The sequence below is a fragment of the Bufo bufo genome, chromosome 4 (genome assembly GCF_905171765.1).
Source record: "Bufo bufo chromosome 4, aBufBuf1.1, whole genome shotgun sequence".
Lineage (NCBI taxonomy): Eukaryota > Metazoa > Chordata > Amphibia > Anura > Bufonidae > Bufo > Bufo bufo.
Window position 1 is genome coordinate 343,040,305 of NC_053392.1, and position 13,375 is coordinate 343,053,679.

The 13,375-nt window shown below is 45.4% G+C and overlaps 1 protein-coding gene across 1 annotated transcript in view; it reads right to left on the reverse strand.

Annotated features, from left to right (window-relative positions):
* The window catches only part of HDAC2 (histone deacetylase 2), an 81,241-nt gene that overhangs the window by 33,601 nt on the left and 34,265 nt on the right, over nt 1-13,375 (reverse strand). Inside the window, exons 4-6 of the mRNA XM_040428895.1 lie at nt 10,439-10,513; nt 7,047-7,185; nt 3,337-3,478 (exon numbers count right to left, since the gene is read on the reverse strand). Of these exons, the coding sequence (XP_040284829.1) occupies nt 3,337-3,478; nt 7,047-7,185; nt 10,439-10,513 (356 nt within the window). The remainder of the gene's footprint in view (nt 1-3,336; nt 3,479-7,046; nt 7,186-10,438; nt 10,514-13,375) is intronic.

Here is a 13,375-nt window from a genome sequence, read left to right on the forward strand (position 1 = left end):
CGAGCCCAAGCCTTAGACACCACAGAGGAGAAATCAGAGTGGATTGGGAAGACTTTTGAGACCTGCCTGGGTCTGATAAATGAGACGCTAGCTGCGTCCGAGCTAGGGGGATCATCCTGCACCTTAAAGGTGTCACGAATATCAGAGATGAGTTGACCCATCGCTGAGGCTAGCTTGGACGGCAGGGCCGAGTCCATTTCCAAATCTGAAACCGCCAATTCACCTTCAGAGAGCGAATCCTTTGGGGAGGAGAGGCTCGTCTGGGTGCGCACGCGTGGCGGGGAGAGGGAGGCATCCGAGGAGGAGGCTCGCTCTACTCTAATACGCTTCTGAGAGTGCCTAGCTCGGGAGGGGTCACTAAAGGAGAGTGAACCCGCTGCAGCGGCAGAAGCGGTGGACCCGGAGGGCGCGACAGTAAGAGTGGCGTCCTGCGGGGTAGGCGGCCTGTCTATTAGGCGGCCCACGACATGAGTGAGGCTTTCCACGGCCTGGGACAGGGATCTAGCCCAGTCAGGCGGGTCAGAGGCAGCAGGGAGCGACACAGCGGGCGACTGAGGCTGCGGTGGAGCCCGACATGCAGTACAGTGCGGATCAGACTGCCCCCGGGGAAAGGGTTCCCTACAAGCAGTACAGGCATGGTACCAAGGCTTGGCGGCTGCAGAAGGGTCTGACATGGTGGAACAAAGATGTTGCACTTAAAGTGGGAGACCCCAAGGAAAGAAACGGGGATAACACCCAAGCGACAGTACTGTGGCACGGAGGGGGTTAAAAGTCCTACCAGACCCGGATGATGCAAGCGGCAGCGGTAAGGGGGAACAGACTGAGGAGGCTGTGGAGGAGAGGCAGCAGCACCGGCTTCGGATCGCACTCGATGAACCCGGAAGTAGCGGAGCGCATGTAGGAAGCTCCGCCCCCTCCCTGCCGCTCTGAAGCAGAGCCGCGCGCGCGCGGCAAAATGAACTTAACCCCCAAGGATAATGAAGTGCCGGCCTGAAATGGCGCCGTTCACGCCAAGAAAGCGGCCCCCTCCGCGCCTGGATGTGGCAGAAGGCAGCGTCCCTGCCAAGGACTTGCCCAGATAAACTCCCCTGCCCGGTAACGGTCCGATATCGGGGGGGGGGGGGGGGGGGGGAGGGGTGGGCGCACGATGTAGCAGTGGCCATGTAGTAACAGTGGCCATGGGAGCCCAGGAGGCCTGTAGCAGCGGTGGGAGGGAGGAAGGGGAGGCTGGAGCAGCCTGTCTCACCATACGCTGTCTTCACCCTCAATCCATCCAGCGGGGTCGCCCCTTCAGCTCCTGGCACCGCAGTGGCAGGAAGCCGGGGGAGGGACTTGGCGTGCGGGCGACCCTGAGCTGGCGGGACGCAGGGGAGCGAGGCTGCCCTGGTCCACCTTGTCTTCTGTGGGGGAGGCGGCAGTGCGGAATTACCGGCACTGGCGCAACTCAACCCCGGGAGAAACAGAGGGGTCTAATGCGCCTCTGTTGTCCCTGTAAGTAGAAAAAAACCGAATTAAAAACAACAAATAACGTAAAAATAAAAAATCATAGGAAAACAACCCTGCATAAGCAGGGGGTGTCTTGCCTCCTTGGACACTAAGCAAAAACTGGCAGTCTCTTCTCCAGGCTGAAGGGTATAGCTGATGGAGGAGGGGCTTACAGCTTTCACTTAGTGTCACGCCTCCTAGGGAGCAGAGCTATACCCATGGTTTCCTGTGTCCCCCAAGGAATATGGGCGAGAAAATGATTTTTAGCCAAGAATGAGTAAAATGCAATAATAAAAAAAAATTGCCCTCGAAGGTGTACATAACGCTTAAACCGTGTTTCTAAGAGTATAATATTGATGACCTATCAGTAGTCTAAGTCTTCAATATCAGATTGGCTGGGTTCCAACATTTGGCCCTGCCACCAATCAGGGGGTGCTGTTCACACTAGAACAATGTACGTTCGTTACAGAGCCATAACAGCTATGATAGATCAGTTTTCAAACTAAATCACAAGAAATACAGATGGATCCCGTTCCAGTAATTTTGAACACAAAAGCATTGCAGACAATGCCAGTTTTGGTGTCAAACACTAGAGCCCATACCAGACAGACAAAATCATTAGGGGGATTTATTAATGCTCTATGGCAGTTTTATGGGAAAGAAAAGTCACATATCTCCATTTTGTGCTAAATCTACAACTCGATGGGCGTGGAAGTGGCCTTACATGGCTCAACACATACCTGCACCAGAAAACTGCAGTAAATACCACAGGAGAGATGCACACCAGCTCCATACTGGCATAGATTTCAATTTCTGGCGCATGGCCTTTCCGAGATGCACCACAATTATTAAGAATTTTGGCGCCCTGGGGGGACCCTACAGGGAAACTTCCCAAGTGGGCCGATGACTAGGGGGCCGCCAGCCATGGTAAGTAATGATCCGATGCTCCCCTCCAGACTCCTGAATTTAACTGTATTGCTATCCTCAGGCAACTAGAGTAGGAGGACAGAACGTGGCAGCTAGCAACCACAGAGGGGCAGATTTTTGGAAAGTATTTTGTGATGTGGTATTCGGCTCTGCTCGGGTATTATAATGTGCTGCAATATGATATTGCTGGCCCTGCCTACTTGTGTTGACCCTGCCTTTTGTCAATTTGTGCCCCACTACAAAATAAGGCCACTTTTATTTTATTTTTTTTCCAGGGCCACTGTAAGTTCCCAGTCCATCCCTGATGGTGCCTCTTAGGCTACTTTCACACTGGCGTTTTGGCTTCCCGTTTGCGAGATCCGTTCAGGGCTCTCACAAGCGGTCCAAAACAGATTAGTTTTGCCCTAATGCATTCTGAATGGAAAAGGATCCGCTCAGAATGCATCAGTTTGCCTCCGTTCAGTCTCCATTCCGCTTTGGAGGCGGACACCAAAACGCTGCTTGCAGCTTTTTGGCATCCGTCTGACGAAACTGAGCGAAACGGATCCGCCCCGGCACACAATGTAAGTCAATGGGGACGGATCCGTTTTCTATGACACAATCTGGCACAATAGAAAACGGATCCGTCCTCCATTGACTTTCAATGCTGTTCAAGACGGATCTGTCTTGGCTATGTTACAGATAATATAAACGGATCCGTTCTGAATGGATGCAGACAGTTGTATTATCTGAACGGATCCGTCTGTGCAGATCCATGACGGATCCGCACCAAACGCGAGTGTAAAAGTAGCCCAACAAAAGTGTATTTTTTTTTTATTAAGACTAGTGCAAGAAACGCCTGTCTGAATATATTCCTCCCCAAGAGCTTTGTGAAAACAAATGGACAAGGCAATATAATTTAGACTTAGTCATTTCTATACATACTCTGAGATCTCCGGTGCCTGGGAAATATTCCCCATATTTATGGAAAGAAACAGTCATGACACGGTCAGTGGTATAAAATGCCTCTTCAACACCATCACCATGATGGATATCAATATCAATATACAACACTCTTTGGTGGTACCTAAAAGAAAAAATGTATTTGACGCAATATGAACCAGCAATGTAAGAACTATTAGCACATAAAACCCTAAAATATCTACAGAAGTTAATGGTGTAGTCCAGGACCTTCTACAGGTGAAACTCGAAAAATTTGAATATTGTGCAAAGTTCATTTATTTCAGTAATGCAACTTAAAAGGTAAAACTAACATATGAGATAGAGTGATTACATGCAAAGCGAGATATTTCAAGCCTTTATTTGGTACAATTTGGATGATTTTGGCTTACAGCTTATGAAACCCCAAAGTCACAATTTTGAGGTACCCTTTGCTCAGGGGGTATAGATTATTAGCTGACTAGAGTGTGACACTTTGAGCCTAGAATATAAAACCTTTTCACAATATTCTAATTTTTTGAGTTTCACTTGTATATTGATGACCTGTCCTCAGAACTTGTCAGTCATAGCAGCTATGCTAGCAGAAAATAAAAGTTTCCGATACGTTGCCTTATTCAAATTGCGCTGCAGGTCCTTCGGCGAAGTGGGTAAAATTCCCACTGTCAGTCTTTGCGTTATCCGGACGGCGCTGCTTACAACTCCTCAGGAGGTAATCCTTCCAAGGTTAGGGCCAGAGGCACTTTCAGATGTAGGAAAACATCGGATCCACACCACTCATTTGATTCCTCAATGGACCGTTCATTTAGAGATGTTTTATACATTTTATGTATGTTTTTATATAATGGTGTTTTGTATTTGTGGGGGGATGGGACGTATGTGGAGCTAAAAGGCAGCTTGGGAGTGGATGGAGTGTTCGCCCCTGACGAAGCATGAGCGAAACCCGGGTCGGCTGGAACACGAGAGATATTCAGTGTCTTGTGATATGCTTTTTATGCCGCTATGAGTATAATAAACCTTTTAGGATTTAACCTTGGCCGATGGTATTTCACTATTCGTGCGACCTCTTTGACAATCCACAGAACGGTCCATTGAGGAATCGAATGAGTTGTGTGGATCCGATGTTTTCCTACGTCTGAAAGTGCCTCTGGCCCTAACCTTGGAAAGATTACCTCCTGAGGAGTTGTAAGCAGCGCCGTCTGGATAACGCAAAGAATAGCAGCTATGCTAGTTATTGAAGCTTAACCCCTTCAGGACCAAGCAATTTTCCAGTTTTTGTTTTTTTACTCTGTCTTTTCCTGGGACCATAATTTTTTTATTTTTCTGTTCAAATAACCGTATAAGTGACAAATTGTACTTTCTTACAGTACCATTTACTATTGCATATGATGTAGTGAGAATCTGGGAAAGATACAAATGGGGTGGAATCGGAAAAAAATGCAATTTCGCCATAGTTTTATGGGTTTTCACTACACGGTAAAACTGACGTTACTTTCATTTTCAAGGTCAGTAAGATTACAGCAATACTGTATTTACATAGTTTTTCTTGTGTTTTAATACAAAAAAAATAAAAATACAAAAAATAAACTTGAATTATTTTTTTTTTCTTTGTATCACCATATTCTGACCTCCATAACTTTATAGTTAAGTTTACAGAGCTCTGTGAATTTTTTGCAGGGCGATCCATAGTTTACATTGATACCATTTTGGCGTGTGAATGACTTTTTGATATCTTTTTAGTCAATTTTTGGGAAGGTGAAGCTACAAAAAAAAAAAAAAAAAAGGCGAATTGGCCATTTTCTTTTTCCATTATGCCTTTCATCGTATGGAATAAATAAGTTTATATTTTAATAGTGCGTGTGCTTTGGGATGCAGCAGTGACAATGATCTTAATTTTTTTATTCTTTATTTTTAATATGGCGAAAGGGGAGCGATATTAAATTTAGAAAACTTTTTTTTTTTTACACTTTATTACATGCCCTTAGGATAGGGATGGCCAACCTGGGGCTCTCCAGCTGTTGAAAAACTACAACTCCCACCATGCCCTGCTGTAAACTGATAGCTGTAGGCAGATTGGGCATGCTGGGAGTTTTAGTTTTGCAACAGCTGGAGAGCCGCAGATTGGCCACCCCTGCCTTAGGGGGCCTGAACATATGATTGTCTAATTGCTTCTCCCATAGACTGCAATGAATTATCGTTGCAGGCTATTGGGATATTCATTACGTTCACACAATTGAACACGGCATCTGAGGGGTTTAATGGCTGTGATTGGCATTCTCATTGATCAAAGGCATTGCTTCCAGGTGTCTGCTGTGCAGCACCCACCCAGCGGATATGGCACCCGCTCAGCTCCTTGTATGTCCACTTGCGGGAATGGAACAGAGTTGCAGAAAGGTTATGCGATCAATGGACCTCACAGGATGAGGAAGAGGCCTTAGCATTTGGCAAAATTATAAAAGGGGCTTTGAAGCTTTTTAGGGGGTACCTCGAGATCTCCATACTTGTAATACAATGTATTTTTTGCAGCATCTAAGGTATGTTATTCCATCCACATATCTCTACTGTGATTATGTATCTTGTTATTATATTATATGTTACATTACGTAACATGGCCAGCCAAAAATAAAATTGTGGTAATTCTTATGGTACAAACTTTCAGTAGTTAAAAAAAAAAAAAAAGAAGTTTACAGAATATGTTAAAGAAGACAAAGACTACTAGGTTAGGCCTGTTTTACACTTGCAGTTGCAGCAGGCCATTTCAGCAGAGAAGGGCGTGCAGGCGGTCTCTGGATCCGGCAATGCCGGTGCTAACCAGGATGCTTGCCGGCCACAGACTATTAATGGGTCTAGTGGAGATCCGCCCACTACACGGCAAACACGCCAGGATTCAGCCGGACAAAAGCCGCTGCGTGCAGCATCATAGTTAATGTGGCTGATAGGCAATCCGGTAACCTCTGGCAATGCCAGATCCAGAGAGCTCCAGCATGCTGTTCTCTACCAGAACTACTGCCAGCAGTGTAAAACAGGCCGTACTTTCATGCAGTCAGTTTGTCGTCAGTATTTGTAAGCAGAAACCAGGAGTGGGTCCAAAACACAGGGCAGGAAGAAATATTTCCATGATACTTTCTCTTTCTCTTTGCAGCATCCACAGCTGGCTTTGGCTTACAAATGCTGACCGTGTGAAAGATGCCTAAGGCTGTGTACATGGCGACCTTGGCTGAGACACCAAACATTTCTGTGTAGCCACTGAACTGAATGGGTTGCAGAGTGACTGGCGAGTTGCCTTTCCCACCACCCCAGAATCTCAAAATATCCAGCAATGTTGGACTTGTGGTGCGACCCCATTAAGGTTGACAGCTGCACTATTACACAGCATTATTTGATTGTGCGACGAGTTTTGCGGCCAAGATCGCCATATAGCCCCAGCCTAAAGCAGAGACCACCATCGGCATTGTGCCTACTGTATTTCTATTCCATTAAAGGAACACAAAAATGGAACACACTGATTTAGGTTTCAGTTATTTTTGAATGGAGGAAAAGTTCTATCTGTTGGACCTTTTTCCCTGTCACCTGGCAGAACAGAGCACAACTGAAGTTTTTTCCCCCCCATTTTTCAGTTCCTCTGATGGAAAGAAAATACAGAAAACACAACACAGATGTGAACTTACCCTAACAGACATGTAAAAGTTAAAACTCACTTTAGTAGTTCCAGAATGGCAAGAACAATATCATTGACGTAACAGAACCCAGACGCTTCAGATTTCTTAGCATGGTGTAACCCTCCTGCCCAGTTAACTGCCATGTCTGTCTGCTGTCGATTCAGTTTCACTGCACCGGCTGGAAAATAATGGGGAACATTACAGGAAGAAATTAAGCAGCCATCTAACATATGCCATTTATTTTTAAAGGGGTAAGCATACGTTTACTAGGGATCGACCGATTATTGGTTTTACCGATATTAATCGGCCGATATTCAGGATTTTGAACGTCATCGGTATCAGCATCTATTTTGCCGATATTCCGATAACGAATCGGGAACACAGATCACGCTGCTGACAGCGCTCTCCATGTTCCCTCAGCAGCACAGGGGAGAAGGAAGCAGTGTCTCCCTCCCCCTGTGCTGCTGCTGCCACCAATGAGAGGAGGGAGGACAAGAGGAGGGGAGGGGCTGTGGCCACTGCGCCACCAATGAAGATAACGCTCTCATTCATTCAAATTCAACAGGAGACGGGAGCTGGCTGCAGAATCACATAGCCGGCTCCCGACCTCTATGACAAGTAGCTGAGCTCTGCGGTAGTTAAAAAAAAAAAAACAACACCAAAATATTAAGTATAAAATGAAAAAGAAAGATTTACAAAAAAAAAAAAATAATAATAATATATAATATAATATATATATATATATATATACACACACACATACACACACACGTTAACAATAAACATTCATTTTCAGCAGATTTGTGTAGGAATTATTTTTTTTCAAAAATGAAAATTCACAGAATATCGGTATAAATTATCGGCTATCGGCCTGAAAGTTCACAGATTATCGGTATCGGCTCTAAAAATTCAATATCGGTCGATCCCCAACGTTTACTACATGAAATTACCATGTACCAGTTACTAGTCATTACTGAATGATACACATTCTTTACTTGGTTCATATGAAAAGGATTTGCCATAAATGTCCAATATGTCTTCATGTAGCATGCCGCACATGTCTCCACTGACTTCAACGAACTTCAGAAAATAGCTGCTTACTTAGCTATTTTGCAGAAGAACTATTGAAGTGAATGTACAATTAGCACAAACCCTTAAAATTTTGTAAAAGTGATGGTCTATTCTTAGGATAGGCTATCAATGTAAGATAGTTGGGGATCCTAGCCTCAGCACCCATGCCAATGAGCTGGTTAAACGGGATATCCGAGACTAACAAATGCTCCCCTATATGCCAGGCCCCTCACACTGAATCTACTTACCTGTCTCCCCGCGCCGTTCCTGGTCCCCACGCGGCCGCTTCTCCACGTGCGCGGATAAAAACATCAGGTGTCGGGGACAAGTCTCCCTAGCATCACGTCCCCGCCAGCCATTGGCTGCTCCCCTCCGATACTGAACATTTTCATCCGCACAGGATGAGAAGCAGCTGCAGCAGCGGTGCGGGGACCAGGAGTAGCGCAGGGAGCCAGGTAAGTAGAATCAGTGTGAGGGGCCCAGCATACGGGGGAGGATTTGTTAGTCTCGGATAACCCCTTTAAAGGAGCTGCTGTGTCACTTGTTTCAGGGCCTCCCCTCCCCCTGCGTTGCCAAATTGACATGGGGGGCAGTCTATAGTCACTTCTCTCATGAGGCAAAGTATGGTTGAGCATTCTTATCCTGTCCAGGTTAATAAAGTCATCTTCCCAAATGGAATCAGTATGTACAGATTGTGGTCTTGTTATATCATGAGACCATGCTCTCCGAATACTCTTTAATGTTGCATTTTTAAACCTTTTAACACACCTGGACAAATGAGTTAAGCTACTGAGCGACTAATTTCCGATTCTAGCCATTTACATTTTTAGATGCTACAGCCTCTGAGCAATTAGACAGAGGGAGGGTGCGCTATGCCCCGATGATAAAATTGTGAGGTCCTGATTGTCCCCGGCTGCCAAGGCAACCATTCTGAAGGCCCCTAAGCCCACCATGATATCATATCTATTACACCCTACAAGTGTGTAAAGTCACTATTCTCAGCAATACAGAAGTTTCAAAAATAAGTAATAATTCGTTTGATAGACTATTAAAAAAAAAAAAATGTAAATTAAAATAACTGGTATTGCAATCATATTCTTTTGTACATTACTTTTTAGAAATTAAAGAGGACCTTTCACCAGTTTTTACTTTACTTTATGTTCCTCAAATTGATATCCCAAGTTGGTGGGAAAATAAAGTTCTAGGAGACACAAAACAATTCTTATATGTATTTATTTAGATTATTTTACAGTTTGAAGAGGACCTTTCACCAGTTTTTACTTTCTAAAAGGCATACCTCACACTGTAGCCCATGTTTCCTAGATATCATATCGCTAATTTTTTTCATGATATTCTCCTCCGTTGCGCGGCTGTGCCCCTCGTTCTGTTTAGGCGCCCTGTATGCTAATTAATAGCAAAGGGAACAGGGAGGAGGAGACACCAGCTTTTCTTAGTGGGCATCTCTTCTCCCTGGCTGTGGCGCTGTCCAATCACAGCAGAGCACATCACAGCCCCATTGAGAAAAAAAAAGCTCACCACCTCCCTGGCTGTGATGCTCTCCACTGTGAGCCAGGGAGAAGTGACGCCCACTGAGAAAAGCTGGTGTCTCCTCCTCCCTGTTCCGATGCTATTAATTAGCATACAGGGCGCCTAAACAGAACGAGGGGCACAGCGGCGCAAAGGAGGAGCATATCATGAAAAAAATTAGCGATATGACATCTAGGAAACATAGGCTACAGTGTGAGGTATCCCTTTTATAAAGTAAAAACTGGTGAATGGTCCTCTTCAAACTTTAAAATAATCTAAATAAATACATAAAAGAATTGTTTTGTGTTTCCTAGAACTTTATTTTCCCAAGAACTTGGCTGTGGTTTTTGCATATCAATTTGAGTAACATACAATTTTGATAATTTTTTTCCTTCAGTTTTTTGAGGGGGAGGTGAGGTACCAAACTAAAAATATCAATTATAACATTAGTTGTTTTTTTTACTGCATTTCTTTTGTTAATATTATAGATATTTATGAATGTGGTTTTACCAATTATCTTTTTATATGAGAAATTGAAAAAGGGTTGTTTTATTTTTTTATATTGTTAAAAACTTTATTTCATGATTTTTTTTTTTTGCAGTATATACGGTAATGATTTCACCTGCATCTTATCACATCTTGCCAGAGGCATAGTGTAATAGGAGCATTAAGACAGGAGGCCAGGATTAGAGTCATCTCCGATCCCACTCAGTGCAGGCAAGTATCAGTTGTATAATGCAGCCGGCAACTACAGAGTTCGGAGCGAGCTTGGCATGTGAGCCTAGACCCTTACAACCCACATGGCATACTGCAGAATAAAGAAGCACACTTACCAACAGAGCCTCCAGTAGACAGCTGACAGAACTCAAAAAGGCCGTCAAATACAGGACAGTCCTCTCCTACATTGACTGAATAACACACAACAATATAGGTTATATCCAGTTCCAGATATTTCTTCATGGCAGTTTACTATAGACTGGACACAGTGCAGAGCGCCTACTGCTTGTTACAGGCAAAATAGACAGTTTTTCCTTTAGATCAGGGATCAGCAACCTCCGGCACTGCAGCTGTGGTGAAACTACATAGAAGTGAATGGAGCATGCTGAGAGTTGTAGTTTTACCACAGCTGGAGTGCCAGAGGTTGCTGACCCCCTGCTTTAGATAAATACAGCCGATAGATTGGTTTCAATGAAGCTGATCTATCGGCTTAACATGCTATACTATGCAAGGCCAGCATATTACAATGGTCGGGCCATTGTCCTAGTAGTCAAAATGTGAAATACAAATGTGCCATTTGTCTAATAGGAGCGGGCTGATAATTCTGGTGTATTCATGAGGGACACGCTCCCCTCCACCCATCAGGGCAGTAACAAACAGGCTACTCAGGATTGGTCATCAGTATCTGATCAGTGGGGGTCTGACACCCAGGACCCCCCCTGATCAGCTGTTTGAGAAGTCACCAGCGCTCCTGTGAGCACCACGGCCTTCTCGCAGCTTACCAAGCACAGTGTCATACATTATATAGCAGCTGTGCTTGGTATCGCAGCTCAGCCCCATTCACTTCAATAGAACTGAGCTGCACCGAGGCCAAGTGACCAATTAACGCGCCATTTGGCTTAGGGAAAGCCAGCGTCACTGCCTTCTCAAACAGCTGATCAGCTTGGGTCCCGGGTGTCAGACCAACACTGATCAGATACTGATGACACGTCATCAGTATTAACATCTTGGAAAAGCCCTTTAAATGACCTTTAAACTTCCGAAGAGTTTGGTGCATGTGCTGCCTAAGCTCCGTCCTGCGCGCAGGACACTGTCCTTTATTATTCTGTAAAGGAGTGTGTGGTGGAGGCAGGAAGGAGCTTAGACAGGGCAATGGGAGTCTGCGCAGTAAGACACAAAGCAGCGGAGCAGGAGTAGACTGGGCATACTTCCTCTGGCATCTGCACAGCACAATGAAGGACGGGAGCGAGCAGTGCGGAATGGAAGGGTAGATGAAGCAAAAAATCCACTGTACAGTATGCTGAGAACAGCACAGAGGATGTGACCACAAATGAATTGGAAAAACAGGCATCAGGGAAAGGTTATTTAACCAATCAACGTTGAATAACATACAGTAAGGACACATACATTTAAGAAAAGTGGTCAACACCTTCAGGCTACTTTCACACTAGCGTTATTCTTTTCCGGCATAGAGTTCCATCAAAAGGGCTCTATGCCGGAAAAGAACTGATCAGGCATATCCCCATGCATTCTGAATGGAGAGTAATCAGTTCAGTTTGCATCAGTATGCCTTCCGTTCAGTCACTGTCAGGCGTATTGGCCGGACATAATACCACAGCATGCTGCGGTATTATGTCCGTCCAAAATGCCTAATCAGTAGCAGGAATGCCGGCATTAATTCCTATCTGCATGCGCAGGCTAGGAAAACTGAAAAAGACTGCAAGACGGATCCGTCCATCCGCATGACAAGCGGAGAGACGGATCCGTTCTTGCAATGCATTTGTAGACGGATGCGCACCCGGATCCGTCTAAAAATGCTGTCAGTTGTCACACTGATCGGGGGATCCGGCAGGCAGCTCCGACGACGGAACTGCCTGCCGGATCACACCAACGCTAGTGTGAAAGTACCCTTAAAAGTGCTAGAGTACCTGGTGAACAGCAGGACAAGCACTGCTTGAGAGCTGCTACAACTGTAGGTAGAACATATCAGCAGGGCAAGTCTGTCTCCAGTCTGGGCAGTTTGCTACAATGTAACAGCCTGGAGTTCATAATGTTTTGTTTGGACCAGACTGATAACATTGTACTTCTTTTTTACATGAAAAGGTCAGAATGGCTTAAAGGGGTTCTGCAGTTTTTTTAAATCAGCATCTGATCGGTGGGGGTCCGACACCCGGGACCCCCGCCGATCAGCTGTTTGAGAAGGCAGCAGTGCTGGCAGTAGTGCCGCGGCCTTCTCATTCTTTACCGCCGGCCCAGTGACATCACGACTAGTATCACTGGCCTGGGCTAAACTCTGTTCACTTGAATGATAGGCCAGTGATACTAGACGTGACGTCACCTGCGGTAAACAGAGAGAAGGCCGCGGCGCTACTGCCAGCGCCGCTGCCTTCTCAAACAGCTGATCGGCAGGGGTCCCGGAGGTCGGACCCCCGCCGATCAGATGCTGATGATCTATCCAGAGGATAGATCATCAGTTTAAACAAACTGCAGAACACCTTTAAAAGAGATAAGTCATACTCACTTCTCCAATCCCCTGCCTTCCTCATTCCAACACTTTCCGGATCCACCACCAGCCTCTACTTTTTGGTGCTACCTTACTAAGTGATTGAAAGCGGTCACTTCCCTGTGGCTAGAGGAAGCAGAGACCGGCAGGGTACCAAGGAAGCGTTGGAATGGGTACAGTGAAGGATCACGCCAGGTCTAAATCCCCGGCGTGGGCGGGGAAGGGCCAGCAGGCTCATCTCATTTACCATTTTCTCCGCCTGTTTTAGGCTTTGAAAATGGTCTAAAATCTACGCCAGCAAGGGAGCTGACATACATATAGATAGGAGGTGGATACGCCTAAGTTATAAAGACGCCAGCGCCTCTACATAATATACGCGCATCCACCCCCAGCGTAAGGGGTAGTAAGACTGGCATCTAAAATGCCGGTCTCAATAAATGATCCCCAAGATCTTTATTGTGACAAATTTGCTCTACTTTCAGAGAGAGTGTCCCAAGCTTACTTGTGAGCAATATACAGGAGGACCAGAGAGGGGTAGGTGAGAAAAGAG